This window comes from Hoplias malabaricus, chromosome 9 (assembly GCF_029633855.1).
Source record: "Hoplias malabaricus isolate fHopMal1 chromosome 9, fHopMal1.hap1, whole genome shotgun sequence".
NCBI lineage: Eukaryota > Metazoa > Chordata > Actinopteri > Characiformes > Erythrinidae > Hoplias > Hoplias malabaricus.
The window spans coordinates 34,638,289-34,654,561 of record NC_089808.1 but is presented as its reverse complement, the minus strand read 5'-3'; the positions used below and the strand labels follow the sequence as shown (position 1 = coordinate 34,654,561).

The following is a 16,273-nucleotide window of genomic DNA, read 5'->3' as shown; positions in this document are numbered from 1 at the left end:
AAAACAATAACAAATGCATTTTTTTGGTGTAGCATTATTGAAGTGTTTATATTGAAATGTAAAATTGAAGGTAGACAAAGTCAGTATTTATTCAGTGTTTTGTTAATTAAAGAATGAAAGGGAGCATATGAACGTGTTTGTGTCTGGCAAGAAGGCATACAGAAAGGACATTCTTGTTTGCATGAATTAAAAAATACAAGAAAATATATACTTTTGAATATTGATATGTCATGTACATATAATACTCTAAAAATCTGAAATATAAAAAGTACCGAAAAACTAAATTCTTACGCTTTTTTAAGCAGCCATTTCCCTGGTTGCGAACAACATTATGGGTTTTTACTTTTGCCTTTGTTGCAAAGTTTTAAGACCAGGTTATTATGACCAGTCCTAGATTATTAGCATGGTTAGTTCAGCTGAGCTGAGTTCAGATGTCCAGCACAACCTATCTTCATGTTGCTGGACAGTGTTAGCTTAACACTGATAGCTAAACATTTGTGGTTCCTCAAAGGTTTGTGTTGACTGTTTGTATGGCACCGATGTAATTTCCGATTGCAGTTTAAATGGGCTAAATCTCTTTACAGACCCATTGGCTGTAGCCTCTGCCTCCCCTTCAGGAAACAATGACAGTGTCCTCTGTCTCGCACTGTACCTGCGTCTGGTGCGCATCTCTGGTAATACGCCTGTCCATCTCTGACACAAGCCCTGGGCCATGTGATGGCATCCATATATCCAGTGGGACATAAGCCGACTTGTACGTATGCTCTGGTTTTTCAGCTCTCTGTCACTCGCTCGCAGATAGAGCCTAATCGGTCATCACAGTAGAAGTCATTCCAAAGTCCTCCATGGACAAGACCTGCACAGTCTTCGCCATCTTCATGCCCATGGCTCCAGTTATCAGGCTGACCAGGCCTCCACCTTCTGCGACACACACACGTTATATAAAGTATGTGCATTTTACATTTGAGTTTGTCCCATCAGCGACAACATATAATAACTTTCTAAACCTACAACCAAATCTAATCCTAATCTTATTGTGGATATATATACACACAGACCCATTCCAGAAAGTCAGAATATCATGGAAACGTTGATTAATTTCCATAATTCCATTTAAAAAGATAAACTTTCATAGATTTATAGATGCAGGGCCCACAATTTAAAGTATTTCTTTGTTTATTTCCACATAATTTGGGCTTCTAGCTCATAAAACCCATGAAAACAGGATTTCAAAAAATTAGAACATATATATGAAGCCTATATTAACTGTAAAAAAAGGACTCTTGTTGTGTATAACACTATCACGCAGCAGTAAGATTGCTCTTCTATATATACACACACATACACCCACAGAAAAACACACACTGATTTACTTACGTGAACGCAGGCACAGAGCCATCCACCCAGCGCCAAACATTCTCTTCCTGTCTGTCTGTTAAACCTAACCAGAAATAGCCTTTACCCACCGTCTGAAGATGTAGCCAGCCCTGAGGATAAAACACATCAGTTTACCTCACTGCAACAAACAGTTCCCACATCCTCCTCCATACACTGTCCACCGTCTATCCTCCGTTATCAAACATGCCATTCTTTTATATATATATATATATATATATATAAGCCCTTGAATACATTCCACAGAATCTGGTGTAAACAAAATGAACAGAAAGGACAACAGTGCAGTGGGGCTCTCTGACCTGTTCCTCACTGTCATTGATGATGATCATGGCTGAAGACATGGTGCTGCACTTTTCCTGAGCAACATCAAAGCTGAACTGATCAGTAGAGAAGAAGTAGCAGCTGTTTCTGAACCTCATCCAACCAGCAGGGCAACCAGACTCACCTGGAGAGCACAGACAGACTTTAATCTAACATCAGAGAAAGGGGAATGCTGTCCCATCCCCTTAGAAACAGTTTTCTGCTACAGTGTGTTATATACCGTTAACTTTACAGGTTCTGTGTAATGTTTGTTCATGGTTTAAGCAGCTGTTCACTTTTGGAGTGCCCTGAAAATGAGTAAAGTGTATAAAATATAATTTATAATTCATTCATTCATTATCTGTAACCCTTTTCCAATTCAGGGTTGTGGTGGGCGCAAGGCGGGAATACACCCTGAAGAGGGCACCAGTCCTTCACAGGGTAACACAGACACACACACACATTCACTCACACACTCACACCTACGGACACTTTTTGAGACGCCAATCCACCTACCAACGTGTGTTTTTGGACTGTGGGAGGAAACCGGAGCACCCGGAGGAAACCCACGCAGACACGGAGAACACACCACACTCCTCACAGACAGTCACCCGGAGCGGGAATCGAACCCACAACCTCCAGGCCCCTGGAGCTGCGTGACTGTGACACTACCAGCTGCGAAACCGTGCCGCCCATCATTTATAATAATATATACTAATAAACATTTAGTAATATTGCCCAACTCTAATCTAAACAGCAGCAACAACCTTCTATGTCAACTTCCCCCATCTTGGGCAGAAAACATCATGCAAGCCAATCATACAAATATCAACATTTTACATCAATCCAGAGAAACGATGCTCCTCTCCTGCTCAGACCTGCTTCAAACATAGAGTGAATGAAGATAACTGAACCACAGCCAATTTCATCTCTCTCTAGGGCTCGGGTTTTGCTCTGGGCTTCATTTGAACCTCCACTGGGAGGCTCTGACCTTCCATTTTCTCATTTTTAAACCACTCTAATGCAAATTATCTCAACCGTTCTGTTTTGCTTCAGCTTTCCAGCTGACACGGTGTGTGCAGGAGTTCTTTGGAACCCTGTGGAATTAATGCCTGACACCAACCTGGCCGGCTGCCTTAGCAAAAGAAACCCTAAACCATAACCATCACTGGTTCAAATGAAGTCCAGAGCAAGACTATTTATTTTAAAATGTGCCTGTTTTTTGTTCGTTTTCAGCCCCATGTCCTCTCAGATCCATGATGACTGAGCACTTCAGTTAAAGGAGGAATATTATGAAACAATCACTATTTGAGTGCATTACTGGAATTCCTACAAATTCACAAACTGAAATATAACAGTCGGCGCATGTCTGAGAACAGTGGATAAAACAAGTTGTTCTGATATTGTCCTGTGTCTTATGTAAATAACAGGCGCATCAGAATTACCCTGCTAGTCCTATGAATCTCTCCCTGTTAATTTCCCTTTTAAATGGTGCCACATTTGTAAGGAACATGCATTTATGGGAGGAGCAGTAGAGCTGAGAATGTGGGTTGTGCCCATGAAAAATCTGCCAATGACAAACAGCTTATTTTGTGTGATGGTGTGGAGCAGCATCTCCCTCACTGGAAGGCACTGGAGGCAATCTCAATGCAGAAATATATCGAGATGAAATTCTACAACCAGTGGCAATCCCACATCTCCACAGTCTGAGACTGAACTCTATCCTCCAAGATGACAACGCTCGCCCCACAGAGCGGGGTTTATCAGAGAATACCTCCAGAATTTGGGAGTGGAGAGGGTGGAAAGGCCTGCCATCTCCTGACCTCAACCCCATTGAACACTAGTGGTATCAGCTTGTGTAATCAGCCAGAGTGACCAACACAACCACGTTGTCTGACTCGCGACAAATGCTGGTTGAAGAACGGGATGCCATCCCACAGCAGGGTATGACCAGGCTGGTGAGCAGTGTGAGGAGGAGGTGGTGGAGGCTGTTGTGGCTGTGTATGGTTCTTCCACACGCTACTGAGGTTCTTGTTTGTTAAATGAATAAATTGTTAAATTACCAATACATCTTGTTTCTTCAAACTTCAATCTTCCAATCCACCAAACACCAAACGAGTCAATGGCAGAATAAGCAGTTTGGCTTTGGCAGAGAGGATTTGGCAAATGTTTCATGGGCGCAACCCACACACTCAGCTCTACTGCTCATCCCACAAATGCATGTCCCTTACAAATGTGGCACCATTTAAAAGTGAAATTAACAGACTCCAACGATATATGATTTATTGCCAAGAAGCATTGTTACAACAAAGAAATAATCTACCAAACACAAATGACATTGTGTGCTATGTTTGTATAAAAGCTTTCAATCATTTTTCAGCATTCCAGTCAAATTGTCAAGTATCTATACAGTGATTTCTTAAGATTCACATCATCATATGTTCCTAAACTAAAGAACTAGCCGCAGTGCTAAGAAAGAGCATGGTGCGTTCAAATTTGTAATCCTCTGTAGTCAGATTTTCCTAGTCTGTTCTATTTTAAGCTAAAGTGAAACATATGCTGTCAGTGCACACAACAAAGCAAAGCAAAGTCTGTTTGTTTTTCATAACTTTTGATCATCCGTAATAAGGCCATTTAGCAGTCTCCTTTTTTCTAGGGTTGTCATAAACATATAGGGAACACAACAGTGCACATTTGATCAGCACTGAGAATAATCTAGAGCGGCGGTTCTCAAACTGTGGTAGCAGCAAGTGGTGATATGCCAGATGACCTAAAAAATTACTAATATATTAAAGAATGAATTAATAACTGAGAATCTGAAACTGACATTATGTTTCACGGTTTTCATAATGAAGCTTTAATAAAATCTGTGTAAAGAAAAAACAACAACACGCAACATGGACTACGAAGAAACTATAGTTCAGTGCGTCTGTAGGGCTGGGAAGGGCTGGGGCAGATGTTAGTTAAGACTAGAGACAGACGTGAGTAATTCAGACTTTATTGCAATGCGAGACCAACCCCATGAAATACTCCTAAGCTCAGGACTATATTTAGAGGCATTTATAGAGAGAACACTTAAATGAAATAAAACGACAAGGCCGATCTTCGCATCATTAGAGTCCTAAAACACTGTTTAACAGCACAGTGCCTCCTTCACCTACTGATACAAGAGCTGAGAGCCACTGTGAGCACTGTTCTCATAAATGTATAACTGTGTTTAATACATTAATTTTTCGGTTTAATTATTTGTATGTGCTCTATAATTTTTTGTAATTATTTTAGAATAACTTTAATGTTTGCAAATGACAAATATCCAAGCACGACATTTATAGGATTCATAAGTGGGCTTTGATTTGATAACAGATGCTACTTCGTCTAAAAAGTTTGAGAACAACTGTTCTAGAGTCTTCAATAAGTAGGTCATCACTCAGGAAATGTTTGCTTCAATAAGGAAAACACAGTGATTAACAACAGGATTAGGTCAATATTTATAGCAAAAGCATGTGATGTTTGCGTGTTTGGTGCCAAATTACTGGGACTACAGGCTCCATCCCAAGTCTGGAGTTCATGTACTGGGAGATTCAAGGTGTGTCAGCTGATGTTTTAAGTGGGTGTTTATTTTCATACAGTTTTAACAATAATTTCCCCATATTTGGTGGTCTTACCTGGAATAGATCTGGCAGAAAACCCTGGTACCTCTCCCTGTAGTCCAACAGGAATAGTTGGCAATGCAATGTTTCGGCCTGGTGGGCCTGGTAAACCTGGAGGTCCGGGAGGTCCCATCGGCCCTGCAGCTCCTGTATCACCTGGATATCCTGCAGGGCCAATTGGTCCACGAATACCTGTCGGCCCCGGTAAACCCTGAGGCCCCAGCACCCCGTCGATACCTGGCTGGCCGGGTGTGCCTGGATCTCCTTTGAGACCTTGGGGACCTGCACGGCCTCCTGATCCCCTTGGGCCTTTTGGTCCAGAGCTTCCACGTGACCCTTGTTTTCCTGTGGGTCCTGGAAATCCAGGAGGACCAAGGCTTCCCTTTTCTCCTTGAGAGCCAACAACGCCAGCCTCTCCTTTATCGCCTCGCTCTCCTTTGTGGCCAGGAGAACCAACTTCACCAACTGGACCTTTGTCACCTCGGGGACCTCTTGGGCCAGGAGGACCTGACAAACACATGGAAATAGTCAGTGGTGTTTGGGATTTATATCGTTTTAAGAGATTTGATTTAAGTTCTTTTGTCTTCAATTGCATCTTTCTGGACCTCTTTAAAGGTCTGCTATTATTTTTTCTTTTAAGGATATATTTTTAACATTACCCAAATGTTAATTTGGTTCTACTGTGTAATAACTCTCAAAATGGTATTAAAAACCCAATATGAAAAAGAAATTTGATAAAAAAGTGATAAAACCTTGATGATATTTTTGCAATATTGCCCACCCCTAGTTACAGTGTGTAATTTATCACAGTAGACAATAACAGTAGTCTATGGGGTGGTTTCACTTTATCCCTGTCTTGAAAAGCACCCCTATACCATCAATACGTTAAGAGCTGTGTCAGTAAAATATCATGTGAGGCAACTGAAGAATGAAAAGTTTTAGTTGAAGGTAAAATCCCAGTCTAAAATTCATTAAACCTGGTTTACACTGTTAGTCACATTTACTGACAGTAACATTCTTTTCTTTTTTCTTTATGTTTCCTGGCTATTTCTTTATAAACAGTGTTCATTTCATTTTTAAAAAACTATGACAATATATAGTAAAATATTTGGGATTTGAAAACACAAAGTTGCAGGGAAAATAAACAGGAACATGCTCTGTCTGTTTGCTGTTGTCAGGGCAAAGGGTCACATTTACTTTTTCTTTTCCTGTGTCTTTTTTTGCTTTGTTCAGAGCTGCTGCTCAAATGACACTAGAAACATACTCAGAAACCATTTACATTGCAAAAAGAAGACACAGCAACATCTACTTGTCACAAGGGAGGGCCAAATTTAAATTTAAGTAGCATAGCATAGCATAGCACAGTATAGTATAGCATAGCATAACATATCATAGTATATTGTGGTATAATATAGTATAGTGGTGTATAGTATATTATAGTATAGTATGGTACAGTATAGTAAATTGTAGTGTAGTATAGTATAGTGTATTATAGTACGGTGTTGTATAGTATATTATAGTATAGTGCAGTTGTTCTCAAACTTTTTAGACCAAGTAGCACCTATTATCAAATCAATCAAATCCAAGTACCACCTATCAATCCTATGAATGCCTTGCTTGAATATTCATAATTTGCATGCACTTCACAAAGTTATTCTAAAATAATTACTAAAAATTATAACGCACATACAAATAATTAGACCTAAGATTAATGTTTTAAACAAAGTTACACATTTATAAGAGCATATGCAAATTTGGGGAAATAAAATAAATTATAAAAACATGAGATCAAGTTAATATGTGCTTTAAACAGTGTTTTAGGACTCTAAAGATGCGAAGATTGGCCTCGTCATTTTCTACAGTTAAGCATTGTCTCTATATACGCCTCTAGATATAGTCCTTCTGGGCTTAGGAGTATTTTGTGGGGTTGGTCTCTGTTTTTCTCGTTTCCACTTTGCCCTTTTTGCAACAGAATCAAAATATACTCAGGTCTGTCTCTAGCCTTTGCCTACATTTAGTAAGAAGCTAAAACTGGGCTTTCTTTACAAGGATTTTGCAAAATACTGAGAGATCGCATTACCTCCCTGGAAAAAAGAAGCAGGGAAACGCTGCCCCAGCCCTTCCCTTACAGACTGATATAGTTTCTTCGAAGCCCATATTGTATTTTTTTTTTTACACAAACTACATTTACACATAATTTACACAAACTAAGCTTAATTATGAAAAACGTTAAACTTTATGTAGTTTTCACATGAACATTTTTCAGTTTCAGATTTTCAGTTATTTATACATTTTTTAATAAAGTAATAATTTTATTGAGCCTCTGGTATACACTGCTATAGTGTATTATAGTACATTATAATATAATAATATATATAGTATAGAATAGTGTATTATGTAATAGCACAATGTAGTATAGTATATTATAGTATAGTATTAATATACTGCATTATAGTATAGTTTAGTGTATTGTAGTGGAGTATAGTGTATTGTAGTATATTTTAATAGAGTATAGCGTATTCCAGTATGGTAAATTACAGTATAGTGTAGTGTATTATGCTATGGCATAATGTAGTAGAGTATATTATAGTATAGTTTAGTACAGTGTATCATAGTATAGTATTAATATACAGCATTATAGTATAGTTTAGTGTATTGTAGTGGAGTATCGTGTATTATAGTATATTTTAATAGAGTATAGTGTATTACAGTACAGTAAATTACAGTATACAATATGTAGTGCATTATGCTATGGCATAATGTAGTAGAGTATATTATAGTATAGTATAGTTTAGTACAGTGTATCATAGTATAGTATTAATATACCGCATTATTTTATAGTTTAGTATAGTATATTAGTGTATAGTATTAATATACTGCATTATAGTATAGTTTAGTATAGTGTATTATAGTATATTGTAGTGTATTATGCTATGGCATAATGTAGTATAGTATATTGTAGTATAGATTTAGGGAAGAAGTATAGAATCTATTATTTGAGCATCTACGTGTAGCTTGTATCAACTGTTGGCCAATGATTCAAAGAGTTGAAACCCTTGAAGTTGAGGTTTAAAATGGTTTTAAATGTAACATAAAATATTGTTTATCAACGTTGGTAAGAAAACATAAAACCTCTTAAATAGGAAAACCTTTATAAATACGTGAATAAAACTAGGCTAACTATTTTACAGATTTGACTAAAATGTGACTAAAACTGCACATTTAGTCAAAAGACTAAATCAGCTGCCAAATATAATATTTTAAACACATTTAATGCTGTGCAATGTATTTGGGCACTTGTCAGTTATTAATTACGAAGGGTGTTTATCATTATTTAATAAATATTTTATATAAAAACAGGGTCCCCAGTGGTGCAACTGGTAGTGTCGCTGTAACACAACCCTGCAGTGTCCTAGGATCGTGGGTTCAGACCCAGCCTCAGAACATCTTCGCTCTGTGTGGAGTTTGATGTGTTTTCAAAAAACACAATAAAATAATTATAACAAAGGGAAACTGGTATGTTTTAAGAGTGTGTGAGTAATGGAGGCTGCCTCTTTAAAAAAACTAATAAGGGAACATCAGGGCTAACTGTAATGGCTGCTGATGAGAACTTCTCTACGTAAAGTCAGTAAAACTGCCAGACTTCACGGCTCTTGTCCCAACTCTTTCCTTCATCTGCAACTGGCTAACACTGCTGACCACAGAGGCGAGGCCTAGTTTATCTCAGACAAGCGTACCGTGTCCTTAGCAACTCTTTCGTGGTAAGGCACCCGTGTTTTATAGCAGTGCAATATAAAATAATCATGCACCAATGACAGCAAAACTGAAATTACACAGCTGAAAGTGCACAATTCATGGGCTGTATATTTTCCTCTGTCATTCGATGAAACTAAATCAGTACTAAAATAATGATTTCAGTGTTTTAATACTGGCATCTCAAATGGCTAATCATGTAGTCAAGTACCTGAGGACATCCTTATTTTGAAGGGCACCAAAGAGCGTGAGGTATGCGTTTTAGTCATGTTCAGACTGCTGGTCAACTCTGCATGACACATTTGATGAATGACCTCAGTGAACTCATAAACCTTTGGGTCATTTGGGTCTCAGAGTACATGAGAGCTTTTGTCCATGTCATATCTGACACTGTTAAATCACAACATACCCTGCAGTACTGTAAAGTTGGTTATGAGCTGTGAGTGCTTGGTGTCCACGAGCTTCATCTCCTCCATAACAATGGACAGACTGCTGACCTCTTTGTCCACACGTGCGGAGAGGTCGTCCTGTCGAGACCTTAGAGTACGCCCGTCCACCCGTGCTTCAGCCAGACTCCTGTTAAGACTGTACAGAATATCCGAATGTCGCCCCACTGTGTCCGAACAGCTCCGTAGAGCACTGAGCTCTCCGTTAATTCCTCCCAGCATTCTTGTGGCGTGACTCACGTTTCCAGTCACCATGTCCACCCCTTGTTCTGATCTGTCAAGGTGTTCCTCCATCTGATCGAACCGGGCACTTGTGTGACTGCCGTATTCTTTTTGCTGGTCCAGCAGCTCCCGGAGGTTTGCTGTATTGATATCACTCAATGCGCTCACGTTTTGTATTTGATTGGAGATGCTAACTAGCTGAGTGTTGAGCTCCTCCAGGGTATCCGAAGTGGTCCTGGCTTGGGCAGACGTATTGTGTTCAGCTCCTTCCAGGTTGTGGATTTTTTCCTTCAGCCAGGCTTCGTTGCTGCTGACCAGCTGCGTGTCTCGCTGTACCGCTAACGTATTACTGTGCATGCTATGTATGGCCTCAGCAGTTGCCTCCACTGTCCGCTGCAGCACTGCAGCCACTGTGTCCTGCCGCCTTTGCGTGAGGTTGAGGCCGTCAGCGCTGAACTGAAGCGAGCGTTGAGCGTTGATGTAAGCCTGCAGGTTGTGCTGAAGTCCGGCGGTGTCTCGCTGCAGAGCAGGCATGCTAGCAGAGGCTGAGACGAGAGTAGCATTAACATAGCGCAGAGCGCTGGAGTGAGCATTTAGCTGTGAGCGCACATAGTCCTGCAAAGAACGGACATCCTGAGATGAAGTTCGGAGCTGCTGCAAAGCCACAGCATTGCTGGTGACACGGTCAGAGACTGCAGCTAGTGTCTGGCGCAAAGCTGACAGTCCAGAGCGAAACATCTGCAGTTCACTGGAGGTGTTTTTCAACTTCACACCAGCCTCATCATCTTGAAGAGAGCAGGAGAGGGACAGCAGGGAAATGAGGGAGACATGTGGACAAAATTAAACATAAATGTTAAATGAACTTTGAATAGACTGGTTTGCTAATACAGTTTTTGAGTGCAAAGCAACACAAAGTAAACTTAGCAAGGGATACGTTGCATAATGAAATTCTGTATATTAATGCATCTTACCTAGCTTTTTCACATCAAGCTCCATAGCAACGATTTTCCCCCCATACCTCTGCATTCCTTCAGTGGCATTATCCACTCTCTGGACCACTAGAAGAGAATCGTTCATACAGCAATGAATTTATATTTATATGATAGATATTTAATGACTCCCATCACTGTCAAACTTACAACACAATAGAGATAAACTTGATGAATCGCTTATTGGGACAATGTTGCTGTAGTGTGTTTGATGTTATGTAATTTACTGCTGTGGTTACGGAGTTCTTCTCATCATTAAAATCTCCTGGAAGGCTCTGCAGTCATGACTCAGGAGCTGTTACTTTGTTTTTCAGAAGACTTTTCAGTAAACTCAGAGATCAAAGTCACCAATCCCAGATTCTTTGCTCTATTTTACTGTTCTTTCTTTGCTCAGGAGAGTGTGGGGGTGGTTTCACACCCCTGCAGGTTGCAGGCCCCTTCGTTTCCTCTGGAACATTTCTTGGGAGTCTTACAAACCAGAATTACTGAAGCTGAGAATGAGATTCTTCCGGAAAAAAAACACTTCCAAAGGACTCTTTAGCATGTAATAAATTACAGAGAAGAACATAGAGGAAAAAAGAGAGGGAGAGACAGAGAGAGAAAGAGAAAGAGAGAGAGAAAGAGAAAGAGAGAGAGAGAGAGAGAGAGAGAGAAAGAGATAGAAAGAGAGAGAAAGAAAGAAAGAAAAAAAAAGAAAGAAAGAAAGAGAAAGAGGGAGATAAAAAAAGAAAAAGAGAGAGATAAAAGAGAGAAAGAGAGAGAGAGAGAGAGAGAAAGAGAGAGATAAAAAAGAAAGAGAGAGAGAGAGAGAGATAAAAAAGAAAAAGAGAGAGAGAGAGAGAGAGAGAGAGAGAGAGAGAGAGAGAAAGAGAGAGAGAGAGAGTTGCTGGCTTTGGTCTTTGAATGAACAAATCCTAAAGGATGCTCCCACAACACTGAAGCACGTGACTGACTGGAAATTACTAGAACCTTCACAATTTGAGTACTTTTCCACTATAAACAGAAGAGTGACCTTCTATATGTGAAGAGAAGAGAAGAGAAGAGAAGAGAAAAAGAAAAAAGAGAAAATAGTTTCTCAATACGAAGAAGAGTTTATAGGGCTTCAGCTCAGTGCTCAGATTACTAACATCTGCCATGTTCTTACAGAATTACTCTTGAAAGAACTATAAAATGCATATATGTATGTGCACACACACACACACACACACACACACAGAGTTACCTCCACTACAATACAAACAAACCCCCAGCAGTATCCATGGTGATCAAACAGCAGAGTAGTCATTCCTGGCAGGAATTAGACCCCACACAATCTCTGAGCAAAACACACACACACACACACACACACACACAGTACCATGACCTCATTCACACTCAAACAAATAGAACATGCAATTGATATCCAATTAATATAAACACACCAATGAAGCAAGAACACAAAGTCTTGAGCCAAGCAACCTGAGGTCACTGAAGAATTCGTACCAGGGTTTAAACTTACGCAAGAGTTAACTCCTTGAATGCCAGACTTTATTCAGTTCTAGCTTAATATGTATTATTTACAAACTGCAGCTTATAACTCAACAGCTTCTACTACAAGTAAAAAAACTGGCATGTTTTAGAACATAGTGAAATGACTAACTTCCTCTAGGTCACTATTTATTCGCACGGCTTGATCTGTCCTAGTGACCTCTGGACCCCAGTGTCATGTTCGAATATAAAGTGTGTTAATTAAGTATATGAAGTACAGTATATGGCCAAATGTGGGTGACCCGCTGTTTCTTCAGGAATGAAGGGTATTAACAGAGGACTTGTCCTTGTTTTCTGCAGTAATCTCCTCTTCCGCAAAGTCTTTGCATCGGATCATGGAACATTATTGTGAGGATTTCATTGCATTAAGCCATGAGTGCAACAGTGTATCTCATATAATGATGTGGTTTTGGATCACAAATACCACCACAAATCATTTCAAAGGTTCTGATTGGAGCAACATCCTTAAAGAAAACACGGTCCCACTGTTCCCAGACTGACGCTGGAGGTCCTCATACTCCTCTAATCCATTCTTGGCACTGAGCATGGTGACCGCAGGTTTTTCTACGGTCGCTCCAGAGCATCACATTTCGTCTCATCCTTTTCTTTGGAGATTATACAAGCTGTGTGTGCACACTCTCTTAGATTCATTGGAGCATTAGCCTTTGAAGGGACTTGTAGGGCATTGTGTAAGGTAAGAACTGACTACACTTAAGTGTTCACTCCTCCTTTGTCTAGTTACGTCTTATTCATTCATTCATTCATTCATTGTCTGTAAGCGCTTATACAGTTCAGGGTCACGGTGGGTCTGGAGCCTACCTGGAATCACTAGGCGCAAAACAGGAACACACCCTGGAGGGGGCGCCAGTGCTTCACAGGGCGACACACACACTCACGTTACTTTTCTTATTGGACATCAAATGTATCAATTACTTAACAATAAAAAAAAGTATTGTGCCCTTTTTTAACTGTTGAGTCAATGCTTGTGTGTTACCTTTGTAGCCCAGTATGGTGACAGCAATAATAAGCAGGGCACAGAGAACATAGAGCAGTCCAATAGCAGCCTTCAGAGCCCACTCAGATTTACACTTGGTGCACTGAGCTCCTTCTTGAATTCCTGTAGACAGACAGACAAACATTTCTAACATCAGAAAAGAATCCTTCTAAATCTAAATGTGGGACATTTAAAGCTCATCTTCAACAGTTCAGTTTCTGCTGTAGGTGAATACACACAAACAATCAAACAGAAGGAGATGCAGCACGCAGCATTTGACCTGAAATCAAAATGAACCTAAGCCTATGTCCCTGGGCCACAGACAGAGTTCATACTTTACTGTGATCTTCCATCAAACGATAAGGACATTTCCTGTGTAAGTTATAAGATGTTATTAACAGTCATTTTGTACCATGTTTATTGGTTCATTTATTCAAACACTCTGAAGCGTTGCTGTATTCAAATAGTGATATGTTTTTAACCACATTTCAAACAAAGATGTTACGATGCCAGGCAGAACGGTCCTTTGTCAAATTCACTAATGTATGTATTAAAGGCTAAGCATCACTTAATGGACCTCCATGAATATTTCACATTATTGTAGTTACTGACAGATATAAGTATGAATTAATATGAAAATAGCAGCTTAATTTGCTTTAAAACTGACAATTTTATTAAATTGATGGAAAAACCCGAGCTCGCTACGGAAATTCTTGAACGCAACCGTGACGTCACTGGTGGACAACAGCTGAATAACGCCGGGGTAAAACACCGTTATGACTGACTGTTATGACAGTATCTAGCTAAATAACCAACATTATTCATGACAATAGCCTAGCAATAAGCTAAACTCAAATTTAGAGGTACCGTTATTCTTGTAAATGTGATCGAAGTTGAACTCGAATTCATCCGACACTATAAACCTCCGTAATGCAGCTACGTAGCCGAGTATAATCTGAGACACCGAGTTTAGCGAGTCAAGCTAACGTTAACTAACACCAACTAAGACAGGCGAAGTGAGTGTCCTTACCCTGTTTACCTCCATGTTACAGAGGCTCTTGAACACCTTTCGTTGGTGTCCTTACATGCCCATATTGTTGGAAAAGCGCCAGTGAAATGAGCTACAGATAACGGAGTGAGCGGATGGTCCTTTCCAAAGTGCCCGTTTAAAGTTGACAAATTTAGTCCATTTCCTGGATATTTTGGGATCTTTGGGCCATTTGTGCACAGATGTCCCACTGTACATTGAATGATTGCAGCCAAAAACAACACACCTTTTCATCATTTTGCATTAAATTAAGTGCAGCTTCTAGAGTTGTTGTCCACCATCTACGTCACAGGCAAGACGCCTATTAGAGTTTCCGAACACCGTTGGGGGGGGGGGGCAACGGTCTTTTAAACCTTATTCCTTGAATTAGTAAGAAATAACATGTTTTCTGACTATCAATAAACACAAGTTAGGAACTCAAATTCCACTGTATTTATTTGTTTGACACTTTCATAGAGCTGGTGCTTAGCCTTTAAAGTGACACTGACAAGTGCTTGGATTCTAACTGGTCTTACTTCTTTTTTACTCAGTTCATTAATGATTCATGAAACATACTTTAATCATCATTATGGGTTTAACGTTTCAAGTCCAGAGGCCAACATTCAAATCATATTTTTTATAAAATATAACTGCGTTTTACCAATAACCACAAAGGTCAGTGTGATTTCCCAGAAAGTCATGATCTACATGATGATGAAAGTAAAACAGCTTTACTACTGGCCAGTTCTAAGTGGGTGGCCCGCTCTGTCAGAATATGAGTGTATGTGTGTATTGGCTCAAAGTTTGAATTGCAGACTATTTCTCATACTGTTCTCATTCTTGAACAACAAAATAAGACACCGCCCAATTCTCATTAGATCCTTAGACTGTCCCCTTTACCCCCACCTTTTAAACTTGTTTAATGGAGAGAAGAATTAAACACTTAAGAAACTGGGAGAAATCGATCTGATCCAAGTCCACCGTCGTCGTCATTAGAATTCTGAAAGAAGAGCCACCTCCCTAAAGGCCCCAAGCCCACTACTCTGCACATATTAGTGCATTCACCTATTCACAACACACTTAACCAGCAAATGAAACCTAAAAGGTGAAAATATGTGTTTGCTTTTTTGTGTGTGTGTGTGTGTGTGTGTGTGTGTGTGCACAAACCTGATGGTGCACACGAACGTACGCACACACACACACACAAGCTACAGAACATGTTTATCTGTACTGGTGTCATTGAGATAACAATTCAGTCTTTTATATTTCGCTTTTCTGATTTTAAAAACATTGCATTTGTTGGACCTGTAGCCACATACCTCTGGCTTCCTTACAGAGAATACCAGCCAGACCTAAATTCCTCTGTGTTTTTATGTTCATAGGAGAGAATCTGGGATATTTATTTGTGATAGATATATAGATATACAGAAAAAATGAACGAGGGAAGAGGAGAGAAATAGAGAGATAGAGACAGCGAGAAAGAGAGAGAATAAACATACAAGTGTATATTTTAAGATTATCCACATTAAAAAACTGACAGTGTGCAGCAGATTTACTCACAAAGGCATTACACCCACGCTCCCTCACATTAAATGAAAGAAGGTAAGACATATATTGATGGGGTATGAATTGAAGCTTACTCTTTGTCAAATAAAGGGTTAAATAATATTGCAATTCAGTAATCTGGCCACAAAAATAATAAATCTAGGTAGAAAGAATTGTGGTGTGTTCTCCCTGTGTCTGCGTGGGTTTCCTCCGGGTGACTGTCTGTGAGGAGTGTGGTGTGTTCTCCCTGTGTCTGCGTAGGTTTCCTCCGGTTGACTGTCTGTGAGGAGTGTGGTGTGTTATCCCTGTGTCTGTGTGGGTTTCCTCCGGGTGACTGTCTGTGAGGAGTGTGGTGTGTTCTCTCTGTGTCTGTGTGGGTTTTCTCCGGGTGACTGTCTGTGAGGAGTGTGGTGTGTTCTCCC

General features: G+C 39.8%; 1 protein-coding gene across 2 annotated transcripts in view; it reads right to left on the bottom strand.

Moving 5' to 3' along the window:
- Positions 1 to 9: 9 nt before the first annotated feature.
- Positions 10 to 16,273, bottom strand: part of LOC136707198 (collectin-12-like) — a 21,145-nt gene continuing 4,881 nt past the window's right edge. The window contains exons 3-9 of one of the 2 annotated variants that reach the window (XM_066681140.1): positions 13,280 to 13,402; positions 10,741 to 10,827; positions 9,511 to 10,554; positions 5,364 to 5,855; positions 1,698 to 1,843; positions 1,378 to 1,487; positions 10 to 918 (exon numbers count right to left, since the gene is read on the bottom strand). In XM_066681140.1, the coding sequence (XP_066537237.1) occupies positions 774 to 918; positions 1,378 to 1,487; positions 1,698 to 1,843; positions 5,364 to 5,855; positions 9,511 to 10,554; positions 10,741 to 10,827; positions 13,280 to 13,402 (2,147 nt within the window). In that variant the 3' untranslated portion in view covers positions 10 to 773. Of the gene's footprint in view, positions 922 to 1,377; positions 1,488 to 1,697; positions 1,844 to 5,363; positions 5,856 to 9,510; positions 10,555 to 10,740; positions 10,828 to 13,279; positions 13,403 to 16,273 lie in introns of both variants that reach the window. The other variant, XM_066681139.1, reaches the window with a different exon arrangement.